This window comes from Bubalus bubalis, chromosome 8, assembly GCF_019923935.1.
Source record: "Bubalus bubalis isolate 160015118507 breed Murrah chromosome 8, NDDB_SH_1, whole genome shotgun sequence".
NCBI lineage: Eukaryota > Metazoa > Chordata > Mammalia > Artiodactyla > Bovidae > Bubalus > Bubalus bubalis.
Window position 1 is genome coordinate 21734858 of NC_059164.1, and position 23567 is coordinate 21758424.

General features: G+C 35.7%; 1 protein-coding gene across 3 annotated transcripts in view; it reads right to left on the bottom strand.

The window, feature by feature from the left end:
* Window positions 1-2706: 2706 nt before the first annotated feature.
* Window positions 2707-23567, bottom strand: part of ETV1 (ETS variant transcription factor 1) — a 98069-nt gene continuing 77208 nt past the window's right edge. For all 3 annotated transcript variants that reach the window (XM_006061772.4, XM_006061771.4, XM_006061775.4), the window contains 5 exons: window positions 21709-21777; window positions 20089-20157; window positions 16620-16789; window positions 10660-10761; window positions 2707-5473 (listed from right to left, as the gene is read on the bottom strand). In XM_006061772.4, the coding sequence (XP_006061834.2) occupies window positions 5252-5473; window positions 10660-10761; window positions 16620-16789; window positions 20089-20157; window positions 21709-21777 (632 nt within the window). In that variant the 3' untranslated portion in view covers window positions 2707-5251. The remainder of the gene's footprint in view (window positions 5474-10659; window positions 10762-16619; window positions 16790-20088; window positions 20158-21708; window positions 21778-23567) is intronic.

Genomic DNA, 23567 nt, shown 5'->3' on the forward strand with positions numbered 1-23567 from the left:
TACATTTTTGTTATTTAAAGTTTAAATCAAGAAAGTAGCTAGGTTAAGATTACAGAAAAAAGAAGGGTTTATAAACGTGTCTGGGATCACTTGCCTGTGATATCTTAACACAAAGACTCTGGTTTTCTCGTTAGCCTCAGCTTCTCAGACAAAGCCAATGTGATGAAAGCTGTAACGTGTCATGCATGCGTGCTGGTTGGCACATGAGACTCACTGAAATAATTTAGACAGCTCCTTTCCCAGAATTTCTTCCTAATATAGTTGAACAGATTAAGAGAAAAATGCATTTAAAGAGATAGAACACAGTTCAAGAAAAAGATTTATCAGGTGTCCTAGGACCTAAGGACCTCCCTGGTCTTCTCCACCTGCAAGAGATGCAGGAGAATCTGTTTCAATCCCTGGGTCGGGAAGATCCCCTGGAGGAGGAAATAACAACCCACTCCAGTATTCTTGCCTGGAAAACTCCATTGACTGAGGAGCCTGACGGGCTGTAGTCTATGGGGTTGCAAAGAGTTGGACAGGACTGAAGCTACAGAATTCAAGTGTTGTGGCCATAAATTAAATGATTAAAATGATTCAAAAGCAAGTCAAACATTCAGATGATATTTATCAGTTTTACATATGCCACCTTCCAGAGTGATCACGATAGTGCAATATTTTCAGTTTCTGGGCTTTTATTTTAGACTTAAAATTTGAGCATATTTATTTGCTATAATCACATAAATTTCATAGAATGTTTTCTCAAACTGTATGTGTAATTTTAATACATCCAAGTGAATTAAAATTTTCTTCTCCATAGAAACATTTTAGAATAGAACTAAATAAGAATATTGGAGTCTATATGCAAAAACAGAAAATAATCCTACTTTACATGGGTTTATAAACCATAGCTATTTTATATATACTTTTAATAGAACATTCTAAAAATCATCAGTATTTTTTTTCTATAAAGGCATCCACTACCCTGATCAAATCCTCCTTTTCTTAAGCTATATTTTTCTATAAACTGGGTTTTTAAAATAAATACATTTTTCTAAAGTAATCTCACATTAAAGGAAAAAAAAAATAACAGCTAAGTCCTACAAGTACTAGTTAAGTTCTGAATAAATTGAACCAATTATCATGTCCAACACTGGTGTCTTAGGAAAACTTAGTTTTTATGCAATTCTTATCACAATTGCTTAATATGTTCATTCGCCTTTTTTAACTTCCTTTTATTATTTTTTACCTTTTCTTTTTTCTTACAATTCTGTTTTTCCCCTTCCTCATATCAAACTGCAACTGGAAAATATCACTTATTTCTTATTTTCAAATTCAAGTTTTTCTCTTTTAAGATACCAAGAAACATTCAGGTGGTCTTCCTTTCTGTAATGTTTTGTCATTATAAGCTCTGAAAATGCTGCCTGATAAGGATATGCCTTTTGGAAACATCTATGATCTAGCCAAAGGCTATACACCAGGTAATAGATTTTCTTCCTTGTCAAATAAACATGAGTTGACTCATATTTTAGAACTGCCCTTTTGAGTAATAGATATATTCTATATATTATTATTTCTTAAACAGTAATAGCTTGTAAATGTTAAGATTGTACAGTAATAACTCATAATCTCACCAAAAGAAGTTTCTATTAAAAAATATGATCTGGCTTGGGCAATCTAATTCATTCTGCTATGACTCTGTAATTATCACTTTTTAATTTTTCTCTCTCATTACATAATGTTTACACAAGAGGGGATTAAATAATCTAAAAGCTCTATGTGATTACCAGACACTTTATTAGAGTAGGTGAACTTTAACCTAAGATGTTCTCATTATCTTTTATAAAGAGTATAGTGAGACTATCTCAATGGTAAAAAAAACAACGATCTTTAGTAATTTCTAATCCTAGATCAATAAAACATTTTTATCCATACGTTAAGTCAATCAGTATTTTTAATACACCATGTCTTCTTCTGTGTAATAAAGTGAATAACAGCCACCCTTTTCCCCCCATATCCTTTATCCGCCCCCTGATCCCTGTGAATAACTTACCTGGCAAAAGGGACTTGAAAAATGTGATTAAGTTAAAAATCTTGAGATAGGGAGATAACCCTGGGTTATCTGGGTGGGCCCTAAATGTAATCACAGGTGTCCTTACAAGAGACAGGCTGAGGGAGATTTGACTACAGCAGAGGAGAAAGACATGTCACCACAAAAGCAGAAACTGGAGTGGCAAAGCCAGGAGACAGAAATGACAACAGGGTGGGGCTGTTCCCTGAATCTTTCTATAGCCCCTTTAGACTCACTGTGGACTTCTGATCTCTAGAATGATAAGAGGGTAAATCTGCTTGCTTTGAGTAACTAAATTTGTGGCAATTTGTTATGACATCAACATGAAACTGATAAAATCTGTAAAAAGGAGCTTCAAGTATATGACCTCCAAGATCTTTCTATAATTTGAGGAAACTGCTCTGCACTGTCAGCTGTGTGAATTTTTATTTTTATGCATTTTTATAGGCATAACTTAAGGAAAGTCATTTTTCATTACTTATTTGAGAGGTACCACTCTTTATTGTAATTAATGCCTTGGGTATTGGCATCGAGAGGCAGCAAACATGAGGGGAAATACTTCTTTAGTTTCTTTTACCAAGTTGAAGGAAAATGTTACATTATTGATTTCTATGTTTGAATAGCCAATTCAATTAGAAATTCAAAACACAAGAATCTTGCAGAAATCAGCTGCCAGATTTATTAATCTATCTGAAAATAAAAATACAACCAAACAAAAAGTAGAATAAGAAACAGAACTTAAAAAAAAAAACCCTTTAGATACATTTCCCAAAAGAGTTTATAATGCAATGTTTTGAACCCTTCTGTGTTGGAAATATACTTAATGTTGGCCAATTACTTTTTTTATTCAGTGAGTTACTACCATAAACAGCAAAATATATAATTTGTCCTTAAATACTATATAATCAATACCAATTCTTCCTTGATTCTTTAAAATAGCTCATAGTCCGATTCTTTTTCACTATCAAACTAGAATTTTTAAAAGAATAAAAGAAAATGAGAGAAAAAAGAAAAAGTATTCTCAATATAATTTTCACTTGGATCATATTTTAAAGACCTACTTTCAATTTCTCCAAATGTGTCAATTCTCTTTCCAATAAAATTTTAGCTGAATATTTTAAAATCCATTTTTATTCTAAGTACTGTAAATGGCCACATGAGCATAGTGGGTGGGTGGGGGGGGGTGGGATTCTGATTTTTAAGGCATATTTGTTAACCCATAATGGGCCTAATGATATATAATGTAAATGTAGAACAACCATTGAAATCACAAGTTATGTAAATATGTTGAAATTAGAATTATTTTGGTAGGAATAAATGTGAGTAGTATAGGTTATGTTATGTGGGTTTCCCAATAACTGTTGAGTTTAGAGACATGAACTGTGATCAATGTCATGCTGGAAAATGGGTAGCCAGGAGATCATCTTTCAACAATTTTTCCTGTGTTCATCATGAAAATCTTTTGTAAGTTGATTTTGGCTTTGTGTTTAGGATTAAAAAAAAAAACATTTTGTTATTGACTCTCTAAATTTTTTTTCCTCTGAGATAGTGAACAAAATTTATGTTTTTTGCTTGAATCATTTTAGCAAGCTAATCAGAGATACTATAACACCATTTACTTATGGTTTTGTCAAGGTAAACAGAACAACATACCCTGCTTTCACTATTTCCTCCAAATGCAAAACAAAACCAAAACAAAAACCTTTGAAACTTTAAATCTTTAAATCTTCTTTCAAACAATCCAATCACATTTACACAAGCGTCCAAAACAAGATGATGGATAATATCAGTGCCAGCACTATGTCATACAGCAACTTCCTCATATTCTTTAACAGTTTGTAAATAATTTTCCATTTCACCAAAAGTTTCCACAATTTCCCTTAGCAAGCTGAAGCTTACTCTTCATTTTGTCAGTGTGCATAAAAGCTGCTTATAGCATAGCATGGCAGAAGCTATTTTTTAAGCAATAAATGGTTTGAGTCATCTATTTTGTCCTGAAATGCTATCTGTAGTTAACTGCATTGCTTATAAATGGTCATAGTAAATTCAGCATGAAAGAGAATATTACAGAAAAGACAGCAGCAGAAGCATTAGCATTATCTAATATTTATATATGTTATCAACATAACACAGCAGTAAAAGGTTTAAATGCATATCAATGGGTACCATGTCTAAAAATTACTATAGTACCTATTTAGTGTATTGGATATTTTTCTTAAGAAGTGCTTGCTGTATCTAGAACAGCATAATATGTGATTTAGTACAGTTAATTCTTATTGATTAAATAATGTTTTTATGTACTGAAGGAAGTGAATGGAGACAGATATTTTTTGCTTCATTGCGATCCCAGATTTAACATTTAAATGAAGATCTCAAAGGACCATGAAAAATATCATTATGCAACTGAAATGGGTTTCAAAATATTTAAAGGACAGTATTATCTGTATCTAAATAGCAAGGTGGCACCAGATACGTGTACTGCTACTGGCCTGTGACTCAGTTTGGAGCCAGAGTCCAAAATTGTGCCCCTCATTTACAGTCATGGTGATTACTCAGCTTCAGAGAGAATACCCATTGTATGGTTTTCCTCTGGGAGTCATATATAAAGCAAAACAAAACAAAAAAACAGTAAATGCAATCTCTAAATAACTTTTTACAAGAGGTGCAAAAACAGTCATTTCTAACAATTAAACTGCCTTTTACAGTAGTTTTTTTTTGTTGTTTTTTTTTTTTGTACACCTTGCGGAGACACAGAAATGCTAGGGGAAAATGCCCAAGGCAGATAGTCTCCAAGTGGATATTTACACAATGTGAATTAACTGTACCATAGATACCCAGAGGAAATGAACATTTTCTAGGTTGTTATGAAATCAAATCAACATGATGTAGCTTCATCATACTTAAAACTTGTAGGACCCCATCCCAAGCCTAAGTAAAAAGTAATACCCCAATCCCCCCTCCCATTCACCCATTATCTTCCTGTTACACAGAATAAATGTTTAGGTTACCCCCACCCACCCTCAAATAAAGTGCGCAGTCCATTGCAGACCATAGAACAATGCAACAGGAAAGCCCCTTTTTGTGTATTATTATTTAAAAATAAAATACAAATGACAAAAATCAAATGTTGAAGAGAATTCAGAGGTTCTCTTCATCTTGCAAAAGAGCAGAAGCGCGAGGAGGCCCTTGACTGTCACTGTGTTAATACACGTAGCCTTCGTTATAGGGGTGGGGGTTGCAGCAGCCCCCTTCTGGCATGTAGGCCATGCTCTCGTCAAAGTGGGACAGAGGCACCGTGTCCTCTTCGTTGATGTGGCGCTCCATGTCTGTCTTCAGCAGTGGGCGCTGATTATCTGGAAAGGCCATGGAGAAGAGGGCTTCTGGATCACACACAAATTTGTAGACATATCTCTCTCCAGCCACCTGAGGGAAACATGGAAGAAAAAGCCCATCCTTATGTGGGATGTCGGGATGGTACCTAAACTTAGAATAGTGAGCGTTTTGCAAGAGATACAGATATCCAATCATTATATTTTACATTGGAAGCAAGGTCATTACGTCAATTACACCTCAATTAAAACACACACACATAAAAACACAACCTCATCTTCACCATTCCCAAATGGGGAATGCAGGGAGAGAAATGAACAAAAACATGGTTTAATGCTCCAGAAAGGATGGATAACAAAAGAAAAGGCAATCAAGTATTAACAGATACAGATGGGGAAAAAAAAAATTCCTCACTTTGTGGGATAAATTACAGTTCAAGCGAGGGAAATGCAAAATGCTGACCTTGAGTGATAATTACATTCATTTTAGATAAAACTGGAAACTTAGCAGTTTGTTGTTTTAATATAAATGTAAACTTACATTGTTATTTGGGGGGAAAAAAATCAATGATTTCATGCAGGCATCTCACATTAAATTTTTTTCCCCTCTGTTTGAAAAGGTAATAGCTTTTGTACTTATAAAATAACAAGACATTTAAAGTGTAGTGTTTCCCTCTTAACATTCCGAAATTATAGAAAAGCTAAACTTTCAAACCTTAAAAGAAAAAAATGGATTGTGTTCCTAATAAGACTAGACTAGTGCTTCACTGATTCGCAGGATGAACTATTCTTTCTCTTTCCTTTAATTTTTTTCTTTTGCGCTGTATATTCTCATCTGAAAAAAGAAAGACGCATAGCCTTATTTAAATGAAAGATGGATCAACAGGGCAGTATTATCCTGGGTACATCACTTTTAAAAATGAAAGCAAGATGCCTTAGACAGACGTTAAGGATGTGTATATAGTGTCAAATTGAATTAAGAGGTGTAAAAAAAGTGAAAGGAATTTAAAATATACAATACGTAGGGAGGAAATGAGAAAAAGAAATGTGACAGCTGCCTGAAATAAAGGAGAAGGAGCGTAATTTGTAGGAAATGACACGTCCCAAACTTAAATTTTGAAGAGTAATGCTTCTCTAGGAAATTATAAACAATTGAGTGAAACAAATACAGCCCTCCCCCGCTGCCATTAATAGACAATGCTGAGCTTCTCAAAAGCCCAGAGGGTTTGGGGTAGGGGGTGGGAGTGGATGAATACAGTTCTTTGTATTAAGTTCGATACTGACTGTGTGTGTGTATGTTGAGTTCAGTAATTTTAGAAAGGTGAAAATTACTCAACACCTCTGCTAGTTGCTTTGTAACGTGGGGGAATGGTGAATTCATGGTTTATAAACTGTCTGTGCTTGTTTGTAGGGAAAAAACTACCAAAGAGCACTGTTGTTCTAGACTCAGACTTAGAATGTTTTTTGCCCTGGATTTTTTTTTTTTTTTTTACCCTATAAGAGAAATCAATTTCGAGACTTCAAGAGAATTCAAATACTGTGAATATCCTTAGGCTTGAAAACAGCCAACACTTACAAGTTTCTTAAACCACCCTCGGTTCCCCTTTTTTTTGATGAAATGGAGGCAGCGATGGCTTCTTGGAAAGCCTGTTCCAAGACTGAGATGGAAGTTTCGAGCACAGGGCATGCAAACAGAGGAGTCTGGCATAAGTTTATTCACTTTAGCCCTTTATAAAAAGGAAATTAAGTTCATAAAGGTGAAATGGTGAAACTGCCACAAAAGTAAAAATAGGCCCTATCAGAAACAAAGCTCAACAATACTAAATCCCAGTTTTCATGTTATTCCTTTGTTCAAAGTATTTTGAGAAAAAAAATGAAGTAATTGGCCAGCATATCTCAGAGCATTTAATAACTGGCTTTGTTTTGCTTGTGGCCACTGAGAAGGAGCCATTTGCTTTGCTTTAGACTACTGGAATGTTTTTGTACAACCTGTTGCTAGTGGTTATAATTAGAAATTATTTTATAAGTCATTGTGGGGAATTAAAATGTATGATATGCAATCAGCATTATAAAATCTCTTAAGGACCCTGCCTTGATACACTGTTTTACTTTTTCTTTCAGTAAACATATTTAGAGCTACTACTCTATTTATCGGATTATGTTAAATGCCACAGAGTTTAGAACAAGGTTTGATAAACAATTAAGGAACATAATGAATCCTCTTATTAGTAATACAATTACAATATGGACAATGTTATACATTGAGTATATATAAATAGTAATGCTTAGGTAAAACATTAATTTTGCAAGAGAGATGAATCAGAATTAAACCAGGAGGTTATCTTTTGAACTGAGCTTTGAAAGGCTAGCTATTTAAATTATGTGTTAACTCTTAAAATTTCAAGAATAGTACAGTAATATTGGAGGAAAACTTGAAATTACAGATTAAGCCAAAAGAAATAATAATTTGATTATATCATTCAGAAATAACCAATACTTAAATGTCTATATATACTTTTATTTAGGCACTTCTAAATTTTGAAGTAAAAACATATACATGTATGGTCTATTATAATGTATAATAATCATTACTTCACCATTTCTTCCTTCATAGCTACTGAAATAATCAGGCTTTCTTTCATGTTTTGATACACTTTGGTTGTATTTTTTAATTTTTCACTTAATATTCTTTGACATACACTACATATACAGAGAATTTTAAGTTCATATACAAGCATCATCAGATAAATATTTTCCCCTACACATTAAAATATGTAATTCTGCCTCATATTTTTTTTAAAGGACTGCACAATTTTCCTCTGAATGACTATCTTAGGACTTACTTATCCATTATGTTATCAGGGAGAAAATGAAGCAATGAGAAAGCCACAGGTGTATCAGAGAGCAGCAAGTAGGCTGGCTCAACATGTGTAATGAGTAAATATGCATGTCTGCAAAAACTGTCGAAAGTCTTGATTGTTGTACTAGTTATAAGTACACTTCAACTTTTGCATTTTCACCTTTAAACGGTCTATTCTTCCTTATATCATATGTGATACCCAAAAGGCCTGTTAAGTACACATTTTGCTATCCTATGTTGGCTGATAAATAGTTACTAAGAGTTTACCTTGGCAATTACAGCCTAATAGGGAAAATATGAGGAGCCACAACATTTTTCTCTGTATTCCAACATCTATGCTATCATTTGATCATTTGAAAGCATCTTGCCTTATTATTTTCTTAAAATAAGAGGTAAATGGGATGTGTGATAACTGGATAAATAAATGGGGATATGGAAATAATGATATCAATAATAAGCATAAGTTTGAATACCTTTGAGAATATCTAAGAACAGACATAACATCCTGCAGATACCCCTTTAAACACTGTGTAAAAGTTGAAGTATGATTAGATATTTTGAGATACTTTTTAGCCTCTGTGACTGCTCCCTTTAATAAAGGGCTTACTAGTCAAGATATACAAGCTAAATATGTCTTGGCTTCAAGGTGCAAGATTTATTCACAGATACCATCTGCTGGAGACTTTCACTGCACCAGGTACAAGGCAAGTGTCTCTAGCATATTATTTCATTTAACGATCACAGCAGCTTCATTTGGAAAGAATATTGCTGCTTACTAGCAGAAGAATCTGTTCAAAACCAGTCATCTAACACGACGCTAACATGCAAACCAAAGTCATGACTGCATTTGTTACTGCTGTGTACCACTGCGCAGGGGACCCGCAGAGGACCTACTGTGCCCGTTTACTTGCTATGCCCGATTATGAAGACGGTGATGAAAACTGAAAGGATGGTATGTATCTGCAAAAGGTTGGCTGTGAACGGGAGTGGTTGGTGAAAGAAAGGGAAGAACTAAAAAAAAAGACACCAGGACTGAGATGGAGAAGATGGAGCAGATAGTAACTGGTTTTACAATTTGAGGGTGAGATTCAGGGAAACAGGAAGCAATTAAGAATCCAATTCAGCTTTATCTTTTAAGGCTCTTTGAAGTTCTAACTTATTGGCTGGCTAACCAGACACCAGATTGCCTTTGGTCCAGAAAGCCCAAATGATGCTATTTCCCCCTCTTCTTTTACCATTGTCATGGACCAACTGGTATAGTTTTTCTTGGCATAGCTATGGTGACAATAGCTATGGAGAGAATAGCTACGGAGAAGGCACTGGCACCCCACTCCAGTACTCTTGCCTAGAAAATCATGGATGGAGGAGCCTGGTGGGCTGCAGTCCATGGGGTCACAAAGAGTCGGATATGACTGAGCGACTTCACTTTCACTTTTCACTTTCATGCACTGGAGAAGGAAATGGCAATCCACTCCAGTGTTCTTGCCTGGAGAATCCCAGGGGCGGAGGAGCCTGTTGGGCTGCTGTGTATGGGGTCGCAGAGAGTCGGATACGACTGAAGCGACTTAGCAGTAGCAGCAGCATGGTGACATAAAACTATGCCATGATCTGTAATATGTAACTATGTTCATGTTTCCACAAATGAACAAAGGACACATAATGAAACTATAATGTAACGTTCACAATGGATAAATCCTAAAACGCCGTTCACAGTCAAGACTAATAGATTGAGCACAATGCAAGGCTGAAGGATATTAATAATAACAAATACCCAAATGTTTTATCTTTATTTATTCATTACCTTCTTCAAAAATTTTAGATTTTGTCCCAAGTGTAATTTATTTGTTTTGTCTCACACTTTTTAAACAAGCTACCTTGAAATATTAAGACACACTCATTTGAAATAAAGCATATTTAATGTCATTATGCCAACAAGACAAGATTAAATACTTATTTCAAATCAACTGTTTAAGATGTTAAGCTGTCAAGTAATGAAATCAGCCAAGAAAAGATGTTTTTCAGAATGAGAACAAGAAATGCTCTGTTTTAAGAATCAGAAAAAGAGGAGGAAAGGAAACATTCAGCTAATATTCAAAACTGTATAATTGTGGAGAATGAGCAAAATGTCAACAACTTTTGGGGACATATATTGCCATATTAGTACTAAAGCAGGATTTTTTTAACCAAACACAGCTAAGTGGGGACTTACAGAAAATCTCCTATTTTGTATTACACATTTGCCTATAATGCTCATAAATTTATAAACAGAAGGTCTTGTAATAGGAAAACCAACAGCTAAGCATACGTTAAAGTGAGTGAAAACCTTGCTTCAGCAATGCAATGATATGTGGCTTTGAAGTATGACATGCGGATGAATGTGAAACATTTCAATAAATTTTAATGCTGTGTTAGCTGCTCACCTTTTGCATGATTCCTTTCTCATAATAATAGCGGAGTGAACGGCTAAGTTTATCATAGTTCATAGCTGGCCTGTTTTTCTGAATCCCCCAACGCCTGGCCACCTGCCATTGAGACAGAATCACATTGTTGTGTTAAGTATTATCTTATCAACATATTTCATAACAATTAAGTTAATTCATTAATTACTTCCAAACCATCTAAAACATATCCAAATCGATGGCATATGTATAAGAGGCAAAAGCTATCATGATCTGCATTTCCTGGGTCCTGGTTTGCTTTTGCAACCAGGCACTAAGTGATCATTCTGAAACATCACAATAGAATTCATTGTCACTATTGTTTTGGATACAAAGTTAAATGGAAATAAGGGAATGTGTTGACAACGGGAATGAACAGGCTGCAATTCACCAAAATGAGGCATATTTCCCCTTCTGAGGTCTCCTTTCTGCTTTTTCCTTCTTATTTCTTTTTCAGATTAAAAACTAAAGATCAAGAGCAACTTTATCTATAAATAAAGATCTCTTGGTAAAGGTGTTTTTGAGGTTATGATAAATCAAAGGAAAAAAGATACCCTGCTTGACAGTGGCTAAAACACACTGGCTAAAGACAAGTGGCATAGTGTGCACAAATTAGTAAGATGAACTGTACATAATTTTTATTGCCTGAAGCAGCATCAGAAAATAAAAAAAGTGCAGTCAATACTAAACTGGTAGAATTAAGCATTCATTTAAAGAAGAGTAATTAGATGCTAAAAATAAGAAGGAAGCAAAAAAGGTCACCATGTATATGAGTCCACCAACAAAAATCTCTAAAGAAGAATATCCATTTTGTGGTTTCATGAACAATCTCTGAGCTTTTTATAATATGGCTTTGGAAGTGCAACTTTTCTGGCAAAGACAAAGTTCTTCAATAGAGCTTTAGCAAAACCTCCTTCCTCAATGAATCTGTATCCCCTCCGTCCCCACGATCCTGGGCTAGCTGTAGATGATCCAGAACAGGGTAGCCTGCTTTTGTGACCCCAGTCAAAGTCACATCCTCATTAATTTCCACTTTTGCTTCATCTGAGCAGAAATTGCAGCACCCGTGTATACCTAGGCAACCCGGAGAGAGCATTTTCTAATTGGGTTAGCGTTCTCCTTCAAGTTCTCAGAATTCCAAGCTGTTGTGTGTCATATACCAAAATCTTATAGAATGCTTTGCAGAAATACTCTATTTTATTAGCAATAACCTTTCTCTGTGGTTTGTTTGTTTTTTTTCTTTAAAAAACACTGATCTTTCCTATTTTCCCTCTCACTAATTTCTATTTCCTGAATGAAGATACAATGTAATTTAGTCACATACCATCAGTATACTTTTTAAAAGCAAAATATGAGATGTCACATCCCTGTGACTATGTATCTCCAAATAGAAACTCAAAGTGACAGACACACATTAATATTCCATTAATTAATGGGTTAACTAATGGATTCCATTAATATTAATCAACCCATTAATTAATTTCATTAATTAAGATAAACTTAATTTTAATGTAAATGTTGGGAGCAATAGTGTGATGGGCAAGTGACAATAATAAGTGAAAGCAATACTTTCTAAATAAAACATCTTTTAAACAGCTAACAATGGACATCAGTGAATCTTTAACAGACAGGACAACTGAAGAGCCTACAAACCTGGAGGGGATGTGAAAATAAATTATCAGTATCTCCTTAAACTGAACAACAATTTCTGAATACTTTGGCATTTCTTAATAATTTTTTTCTAGCTCACCAGGATATACCTAGAAAGCAAAATAACCTGCGACAAACTTAACAACTTTCTCTCTCCCCAAAGGAGGTCTTTAGGGAGAAAAAGATGCCTTTTTTTTAAATATTGTAAGCAGAGTTTGACTTTTCTGATGCCAGCTAATTCACAGCACTGTGGGTATCAGCAGACATATTAAAACAATCAAATTTATTTTTAGAGCTATTTCAATATCACATTTATCATAAAGTTGAGGAAAATGAGACATACCCATATGCCTAGGAGATACAGACACGTTATGGAAGATAAAGGAATGAGATCTAGAAATCTGCTTTAACACTGTGCCTCTAGTTTACAATATTGGACCAAGCACTTAAAAACTGGATAAGAAGATACATCCCATGTTGTGTTCCTATCATAGTAAAATTGTTTTAAAAGACTGAAACTTAAAATGAACAGATAACATAAAAACTTCCAGGACAGGTTAGACCATCCAACAACTAAGAAAGTCCATCCAGCCCTCACCAATGGCCCATCACAATCACCACTAATCCAGCCAAAGGACCATTTTCAACATTAGCGTGTACAACAGTGACAATACTTGAGGTAACTTCCTTATAACGTTCTTTCCAATGAAAATGCTGGCTGTCAGTGAGGAGAGTGGAAAGATCTCTGTAGCACTATAGCAGTTACCCTTATCGTCAAATGAATTAAATAGGACAATGTAATTGTTCAATTATTAATATTATTCAATTTATTTTTAAAAATCATGCTTGAATATGCAACAGTAAACCTAGAAACCGCAACCTGGGCCTGGCTATCAGACTTCTCGATAACTCTTCCAGCTCAACAATCTTGAATATTACCAAAAGACTTCCACTTAGGTGGCATTAGTAGTAAAAACCCACCTGTGAATAAAGGAGATGTAAGAGATGTGGGTTTGATCTCTGGGTCAGGAAGGTCCCCCAGAGGAGGAAATGGCAACCCACTCCAGTATTCTTGCCTGCAGAATCCCCATGGACAAGGTAAGCCTGGTAGGCTATAGTGCATGGGGTTGCAAAGAGTTGGACACAACTGCAGTGACTTAGCATGCCGTGTCCTGTAGATGCTTTGCTATGTCATTAACTGTTCCCTGAACCCATGATTAATTCAAAAATAAGATACCATAATTTTAAGTATCTCAAAGAAGAGAAAGTAAAGATTATGCGCTTGCTGAAGTTATCCTAAACACACGGAGCAGATGATCAGTGCAAGACTGAAATCTCACTCCGTATCATTTTAAACTGCAAGATGGAATATAAACAAGTGGAACTTAAAGTAATTCCAACAAGGATGGTTTCACAGCCACCTTTCATGAGCTGCGCTGTCACAGACCCTCAAAGAACTGCTGTGTGATTGAAAGAAGAGGGTGACCAGGGGCCACGGAGACTAAAGGAATTTCACAAACACTTCCCAAAGAAGAAATTTAAACATAAACAGCAGAGTCATTGCCTGATGGAAGCAATTGCAGCAGTGAGCAATGCAGCAATCAGAAATGGAATGTTTCATTTTGAACAAAAGGCCTTCGGAGACGTTCAGTGCTTACTTCGTTATTGCCAGGGAGTTAGTTACTCTTTGGAAATGGTCTGCGGACTCGCTGAATTCCTCAGCTCTTTTTTTACTTTAAGAGTCTGCCACAGAAAAGGTATCTAAATGCTAGTTTGTCATAAGAACAGATATAATTGTATTCCTTCTAGACTAAAAAAATTAAAAAGTCACAGAGATTCACAATCCGATGTAACATAATGGTCTCCTGGTCAAGTCTCCTATTCTAGTTGTTTCAACAGGATCAGCTTAAAAGTCAACACATAAAGAACTTAATCACTTGCCTAAGAATTTTTACACTTCTAAGTGGATCAATAATCACTGATGTAATTCAGTAATACCCCCATCTTAACAAATGAAAGTGAAAGTGAAGGCCGTCCTACTCTTTGCGACCCCATGGACAATACAGTCCATGGAATTCTCCAGGCCAGAATATTGGAGTGAGTAGCCTTTCCCTTCTCCAGGGGATCTTCCTGACCCAGGAATCGAACTGTGGTCTCCTGCATTTAAAGCAGATTCTTTACCAGCTGAGCTATCAGGGAAGCCCGTGGCAACAATAAAAAAATTCTGTTTCTGCTCACTTTAATCACAGATGGACAGAAGTAACTGATATAAATCCCTGCTGGATGTCCTTAAGGTCTGGCATGAACCAACTCTTGCAGTGATTATTAACATCTTTCATGAGATGAAGAGCTCACATTCTCATCATTACTTAACAGGCTTTCAAATTACTTTATGTTAAGTGATTCTAGCCTCAATCTTTAGTGCTTCACATTTTTGTGGTTCTTTCACTTAAATTATTTAAGTACATCTACATAAAAATGAGTTTCCTTTGACAGCCAAATCAAGCCAAATTAAGTTTTAGACACAATACAAAATTCAACTACCCAAACATTTAGCCCATACTTGATAATGGATACTTACAGTTTTGATCCTGAGCCCTCTGTGTGTGGGTAGGTATTATGCATGTATCTGTGTATACTTGGTGTGGGGCTAAAGAAGATGGAAACATACCCTCTCATTGATATAACCTGGAGTAGACTTAATTGTGCTCATTAGTTCTTCTCATTTCATACTTTATTCAATCCATACTCGAATCAGACAAATCCCTTAAATCTTTACAAGTACTATCATCTTATCTTCTGGATATCAAATTAGGACATATTATCTGATTATGACTGAATACATGGACTCACAGAGCAGATAATATAAGATGTATATAGGTCCATTAGCCTAGGTTGTAGATGTCAAATCTACATGAAACAAATTAATTTAAGTTAAAAAAAATAGATATCTCTGAATTTTTTTTTTTTTACTTTTCTGGGGTGTTTAGTCATAGCCATGTTAGCTAAAAGTCTCCCAATGCTTTCTCAGCTAATGTAAAGAGAGAAAGCATCTTTCATGAAAAGACACAAACTTTAATGAAAGTTGGCCCTTCAAACTTTCCTGCTGGTATAGTGGTTGAGAGTCTGCCTGCCAATGTGGGGCACCTGGGTTCGATTCCTGGTCCAGGAAGATTCTACCTGTTGAGGGACAGCTAAAGCTGGTATGTCACAACCACTGATCCTGTGCTTTAGAGACCCTGCTCCATAACAAGACAAGCTACCACATGAGAAGACTGCACACTGCCACCAAGACCCAGCACAGAGAAAATTCTTCCAAAAGTGTAAATAAATATAAAACGTCACCTTTCCCTTGAGGTCCAAATGCTATTTGGTAGGTTACACTGTATATAATAACAGTGGGCTTAAATCTAAAGCTACTCCCGAGAAGAATAAACATTGAACTGGGAAGTTTTATAGGAAAATACTCCACTTGTATGTACACAAGGGCAGGTTAGAAGTGGGTAAGACAACTGAACAGAGTGAAAGGAGCTCCATTTACCCATTGTATCTCTATCCAGAGTCCTCTCATTCTGGCAATTTCTTAGGTATCATGGTGACATTTTAAACTTTATTCTTACCTTCCAATGGAGTGTATACCGCCCAGCTGATCCGAAACAGGTATCACCATTAATCAAAGGGAAACAATATTCCTATGGGTCTGTGTCTCCTAAGAGACACCTAAGGAGTGAGAGTTTCCCACTGCGGCCTTTGAGTGCCTGTATTCCCACAACTGTGTCTCCCCGACAGCCCTCTTACACATGACTTAGTCCTCTAAATGTTTCTCTCCGACCCTCCTGCCAAAAATCAAGATTGTCCAGTTAATAACTTCTAATTCTCAAGAACGATTCCTCTCTCCCTAAAATGAGTTGAACCTGATGCACGTTCCTCTCTTTCTCAAAGACCATCCAACATGCCCAACTTAGAAGCATCTTTAGAGAAGGCCCAGGCCCTGCCCTACAGAGTCAGATACAACTGAGTGACTTAGCGCGCACGCACAGTAAACTTCCCGCTGATTTTCTTCAGCATCAGTTCTATGGGATGGTATTCAACTGGAACAAGCCTGTAACACGTTCATTTCTTATTTTACATGTATGCCTGCTTTTTTTTTTTTTTCCTTTGGACTACCTTTTCACTCACAACGTTCCCCTAAAATTTTAACATTAAAAAGTGAATTTTTGGCATATTAATCAAGTATGTGTCTTTCTATTATGACATAGCTGATTTCCCTAAATAGAATCTATGAAACTCACCTCTTCCGGCTCAATCAGTTTAAATTCCATGCCTCTCCCAGTCCAGGCAATAAAATGGGAATTTGAAGGGTCGTCTAGAAGAGCTACCAAAAACTGCCAGAGCTGAAGTGATCCCCGCCGCTGGTATGTGGGTCCTTCCCGATACATCCCTGGCTCTTGTTTTATGTCTCCTAAATTAAAAACATTTTAAGTTTCTATGATTAGCATTATTATGACATTTATATAAAATTTATATTAAAATAATCACTAAAAATGGTTAAACCACAACTAATTTAAGAGTTTCTATGAAAAATATCTTTTTCATTAAATAGGGATTTAACACAGTTAAATGGTTGAATATAAACCAGGAATCTACAAACTTACAGATAACTACGCATAGGTCAATATAAATGCACACAGGGCAAAATAAATGCGCAGATGTCATTGACTTATAAAAACGCTGTATCTTTTTTTTTCTTCAGATACATTTTAAAAACTATAGTATCTAATCCTACTTCTTTACTTCATTGTTAATGCCATCTCTTACTGCTCTAAGCAGGGCTTTCCTGGTGGCTCAGATGGTAAAGAAACTGCCTGCAATGTGGGAGTTCCAGATTCAGTTCCTGAGACAGGAAGATCCCCTGGAGAAGGGAAAGGCTACCCACTCTTGGGTAGTCCATAGACAGAGAAGCCTGGCAGGCTATACAGTCCATGGAGTCGCAGAATCGGACATGACTGAGTGACTCACACACACACATGTGCACTCACACACACACACACACACACACACACACTACTCTAAGCAACAGTGGAGAGGGAGTAATCACTTTTAAGCTGCAGGCATTTTATTTATACAAATTAAAATTTGCAAACTACAATTTATAAGTACCTCATTGATTTGCATGTGACAAACTATTGAAAATTTAAATGCAAATGTTTCAAAGCAAATTTAATAGCAGCTTAAACTCTGTGAGCTAAGTAAAAATCAGGAAAATATCAAGGGTAATGCAAGGCATACTGGATTACCATCATGCTATCTTTCTACCACACCTTCATATTGCCACCATGCTTTTCTCAGCTGGCAGCAAATGAAAATTCTCTCATTTTTCCTCATCTCTTGTTTATATTGCACTTATTTGAGTTTAGCTTGTTATTCTTTTTCTGAAAGTCCAATTCAAAAATGCATATACACATAAAAATGAACACACCAGAGTTTTCTGTAAATCTGTATTTTTAAACAAGAAAGGATTGTTTGTGCTACATACAAACTGTAAAAGTCTATTAAATAGATTACAGCAATAAAGGTGTCAGTTTACAATTCTTTGATCTAAATCTGGTCAGATGTTTTGGTTTTACCAAAAGCAAACAAACGAACAAAAGAAAACACACATACAACTCAGTTTCATGACTACTGATTATACATTTCCAGCTCCAGCAAACTGTCTCAAAAATATGTGGAACCAGTCACATTGGGAATTGAATGTCTAAGGCCCTATAAGCAGATCACTATTAATGCATGAATTTCTCTCCTTCGGAAATTGTTTAGAAACAATTTAGACAGAATATACTTAAGGAGATATACTAACATGAAGAGTGAATTATAAAACAGCCCAAATCACAAGCTTTTTAAAACTTTCCTTTGGTCAGAAGACAGAAATACACCTCTTGAAATAATGATAGAAAAAATACTTTTAAAAAATCAAGTAAAATTTTTCACTCAATAGCTGCTAAAAATCATTATGCTGTTTTGGTCTAAGCTATAGAATATGGAAGTGTCTTGTCATATTGTTCAGTGATAGTTTTATTTATCTTAGTTTTTCCTTCTAAGATTTAGAAATTTTCATGGGGGTGAAAGAATAATTTTGCAGATGGAATGAAACACTGTGAAATGGTCTAACCTTTAGATTGCTTCTGCCTATAAAACTGACGGATCATATTCGCCTTGCACAAGGAAAAAAAAAATTCTTTGATTTTCTTTCTTCTTGTTCTCTGTTCCTTATAAAATGTAAGCCCAATACTATTTTGCCCAAAATATTTTCTTAGTATGAAGCTGAGAAGTATTTAAAAATCAAAGGGAAAAAATAATCAAGACAATTAGCTTCCCCAAAGACAAGTGTGACTCTGTCTTTGCCCTGTTAGATTATACCCTGATCTTGTCTATATTTTGAACTGTTTTTCTTCCTTACATGCCCATACTAATTATCGTCATTTCTTAAAAAGTTAACTCACTAACTATGAAAGGAACTGATGATGGTCATTCCAAAAAGTAGACTTTCTGCTTTATTTCAAGAGAAAAAATACTAGATTTTAAGCATTTTGATACTCTGCTAATGGTGCTAAATACAATAACACACATCACACCTCTGAAACTCAAAGGTTAAAACTAACATTTATTATAGAATAAGACTGAAAAGGTGGTCCGTGTTAGAGTTTAACCCATGACCTTGGGATGAATTTAGCAAGTTTAAAGGGAGGCTAAGGAAACAGATATTCCCAAAACTGGTCATCCTGTCTGATAAGTCTAAGAGTAGCAAAAGCATCGAGAACAGAGTAGTCTTCAAGCAACTAATTAGAGATAGAGGAGCAATCTGCGCATATCCTTTGCTGTTTAAATAATGACAATTAAAACTCCCAAGAGCTACCAAGTCATTACAGCCATGATCCTGAAGGTTTGTGCAATCAGCTAATCAGAAGGCCCCTGCTCATTTCCTGTTAAACAATCAAAGCAGGAAATATGGAGACCACTCTGAAGAACCACTAAGTCAATCAACTGTTCGCTTTTTACCCAAGCCTCCTTCTAGATGCTGACTGTTGCGATCTTTGTCAAGAGAAGAAGAGTCTCTCTAACTTGACACCCCTTACCCCTTTCTAACATGTGGGGGTGATGTTTTCATTTTCATTGCCACAGCAAGTGATATTAAAAAGGTAATGCTTTCCTAAATCCATTTGGAGCAATTACAAACTAATGTCGCATTAGTAATGAACATCTTCCAAAGGAAAAAAAAAAAAGAGGATGCACAATCACTAACTAAATGGGCAGCTATGTTGCTCCTGTGTTCCATAATGCATCTTTTCATGAACAATAAAAGGCAAGAGGCTACATTAGTCATCTGTGCGTCCACAGTAGCAAGCTTTCTGCTCCGCTTTGTTAATTACGGGATCAGCTTTCAATACATCTCAAACAACAAGCTGTATGTACTCAGCCGGGCAATGGAAAGGGCCCTCTCTTATTCTACATAAAGCTCAGCAAGAATGATACTCTGTCTGTCTTTAAAAATGCGATCTCTCATAGGACAAAAGAGAAAAGCTTCTTAATGGGAAAAGGAAAGGGAATTTATAAGAGGCAAAGTTTAGCGAGACTTGAGTGCACTGTAAGTGATGAGCATGAAAATCTTCAAGTAGCGATGTTGACTGCTTTCAGGAGAGGCGAGGGTGATCTCTCCACAGCCTCTTACAGAAATCAACACTTGATACACAATGAAAAACCTACCATCGAATTTCTCTGGGACGACACAGGTATCATCATAAAACTGCCTGGGGCCCTTTTCAAACATGCAGCCTGTGGAGGGGAAATGGGATACATTTATTCATGACAGAAATAAAACTCACAAACAATTCAAAATATAACCATGAATGCAAAAATGGAGGCAGAAAAGGACTTCTCCGCTTTTCTACTCTGTGACCTTGGACAGATTATTTAACCTCTGTGCCTCAGTTTCCTCATCTATAAAATGGGAATGATAATAAACCACCTATCTTATAGGGCTGTTGTGAGGACTGAATGGTTCAATATATGCAACTTTAGAACAGTGACTGGCACATGGTAATATATGAAAGTTAGCTATAGATATTATTACTAACCCAATAATGTTCATGTAAACACTGGCAAACCTGCGATGTAAAACAGATTATCTTCTTTTTTGTTTTCTTCCAAGTTTCATTATTCAAACAGATGAGAATTACTGACATTTATCTTGCATTATGACCCTGATGAACTGAAACAAATACAGTTTATCCCCTCACTCCTTTACAGAAATATTTAGCTGCATTAACCTTCTCATGATTTCATCTTCATAGACAAGTCAGATTAAAAAAAAAAAAAAAAGAATTTTCCTTTATTGCTAAATCCTTAGAAAAAATGCAAAATAAATTGATGGCTTTCTACAATCATTTTCTCCCCCAAATATCCTTGACTGTGGGACTTTCATTTAATTGCTATTATCTTCAATTACTAGGAAGAAATTTCACATAATTTAGTCACAGTTTTATTTCTCATAAGTATTGGTCTCTGTGGTAGGTACATAATATTAACAACAACAACAATTAAATTGCATTTGTGCAAAATTTTGGTCTCGTATATTCTGGATTTACCATCTCATTTTACTCTCCTTTAAACACAGGGGTTAACTTCTACTGATATCATTTATGCAAAACAACCAATGTTAGACTCAACCTAGAAGGATGGATCCAAGTCATTTCACTGAAGACACAGACTGTTGACATCAAGGACCGTGCACATAATTCAGGAAATACTTTAAAGGTTAGTCTATCCCGATAAAAGAACTTTCATACCTGACCTTGCAAATACCATGCCCATTAGAACAAAACTTTCTCACCTCAGTTACTATAACACACCCATGAGAAAAACACCTTTTCTAAGCCTCTTATGTGAGGCTTAACAATTACTTGTCCCAAAATGTAAAATCCAGGATATTTAAATGTGAATGTATTTAAATCAACTGCATTTTATGTCAACACAATGACTTAGCTCTCTCAAGCAAAACTGAAAATTCCTTGAAGATACATTTCAGCAGACAGCGGTAAGGTGGGTGATCTATAAAGCACATGTTCTATTTTAAAAGGATATGGTTGTTGGCAAAAAAGAACAGAGAAATTCACTTATCAGCTGTTTATATGCACATGACTCATGTTAACAAAATATAAGAGATCATGACCCCAAAAATCTTCCTTTTACTTCAAAAAGTTTTAAAACAATGGTTTAGTGGACCTAAGTGATTTTTCCCATATATCATGATAATGTGACAGCATCCTGAGGATGGCTGATTATGTTGACAAGTATTTACAAGAATTTCAATAATGGAAAACTTAACTTCTGTTCTGCTGGGATGAGTCAGGAAGCCTTCTTGCCTCATATAAATGGAGTGGCAGCTAGGCACTTCTGAAAGAGGAAACAACATCGGTCAAAGAGAAGTCTGGAGCTGAAAACATGTTGTTATCAGTGGACGGGGTGCAGATAGGAAAGTAACAGAAACAGACACGAGTCTTCTGAGGGGAACTTGTCAATACATAGTTAACATTGCAGGTGGGGCCTGCACAAGAGACGTAAGGTTGAGAACCATACCATGGTGAACAGTGATTCTCCTGAACAGGTGTGTGAATTCGAAGTTTTACCCACACCAACCTGACTAAACTAAAGGTTGGCTAAGCAACAGCACGTAAATGTGATGGAGTCCTCAAAACAAATAGCATCATGAGATAAAAGACATTTCAGGACATGTATGGGATAAATTTGTTTACCCAGTGGCAACCAAAGCAAAGGTCAATATAAGACTCGTTCATAGTTTATTTCATGAACATTGGCTAGAAATCATGATGAAAAGACAAAATTGTTATGTCTCTTATAATTACTTCAGCCTAGTAAGATGACTGCTATTTTTTTTTCTTCAGACAAAAACAAGACTGACTTTTCATTTTGTTAAGCCCACAGGCCATATTCAAAGCCAGTGAGGCTATAAAAGAGAAATCCAACAGCAACAAATTCAACAGCAACAAATCCAACAGCAGAAATCCAATAGCAAACACCATTGCTACCCTAAGAGCAAGGCCTTACTTGTATGACCAACTTAATTCATTCCTGAGAAAATAAAACTTGGTTAATGGTTAAACTTGAGTCATCATGATGGCTATGTATGTAATGTGTTTAGCAGCCTAGATATGGGGAAGGGGAAAGAAATACAGATTTAAGAGACAAAAGATAAAAATTCAGGTCCTTCATTTACTACTAATAAAGCTATATGACTTTAAATAAGTCATTTTCTATGTTTATATAAAATAGAGGACGCAGTCACATGTTATCTGAGTCTGCTCTTCTTTGACTCTGAATTCGGAAGTTCACTCACATAAACAGAGGTCAATTCAGGGTGAATACTGAAGTTTCAACCTCAAGACCCTCCACTTCCAAAAGTGCTGCTGAGACCTTAAGCCTAATTTTATATATGCCATTTCATTTACTTTTTCTTCCAGGTTCCACATTTTACAAGTTTTAGGTACCTAAAACCTGGGTCAAAATCTGAATATAACATATACAGTTTCCACAGAAATGCATAAACATGATTACGTCGATTCTATCTTCTGTATGTATTACTAAAGATTTTAAACCAACATCTACAAAAATAAACATATACAAAAAAAAAAAAAAAAAGGGCTTCCCTGGTGGCTCTGCCTGCAATGCAGGAGACCTGAGTTCTATCCCTGGGTTGGGAAGACCCCCTGGAGGAGGGCATGGCAACCCACTCCAGGATTCCTACTTGGAAAATCCCCATGGACAGAGGAGCCTGGCAGGCTACAGTCCATGGGGTCACAAAGAGTCAGACATAACAGAGCAACTAAGCACATACAAAATTAGATGTTTAAAATATATATTACAGGATGCTATTTAATATAAGAATACAACCTCCTTTCCACCCCTTGTAGTAATTCTGAACAAGTAATAGCATTTAAGTGAATTGGAATCTAAAGGCTCTTATCAGTCTATAAACTTTCATGCTATAATAGATAATGACCATTATTTAGTCCAGATGTCATTCTTTTTAGGTCTGGAATGTTCCATTTTTAAAATATATCTGATTTTCTAAAAATTTGCCTGGTGATAAATGTCAACCACAATATGAGATATCATTTCACAGAAAAAAAAGCATACATTATAAGATCTTAGTCAAAAACATCTTA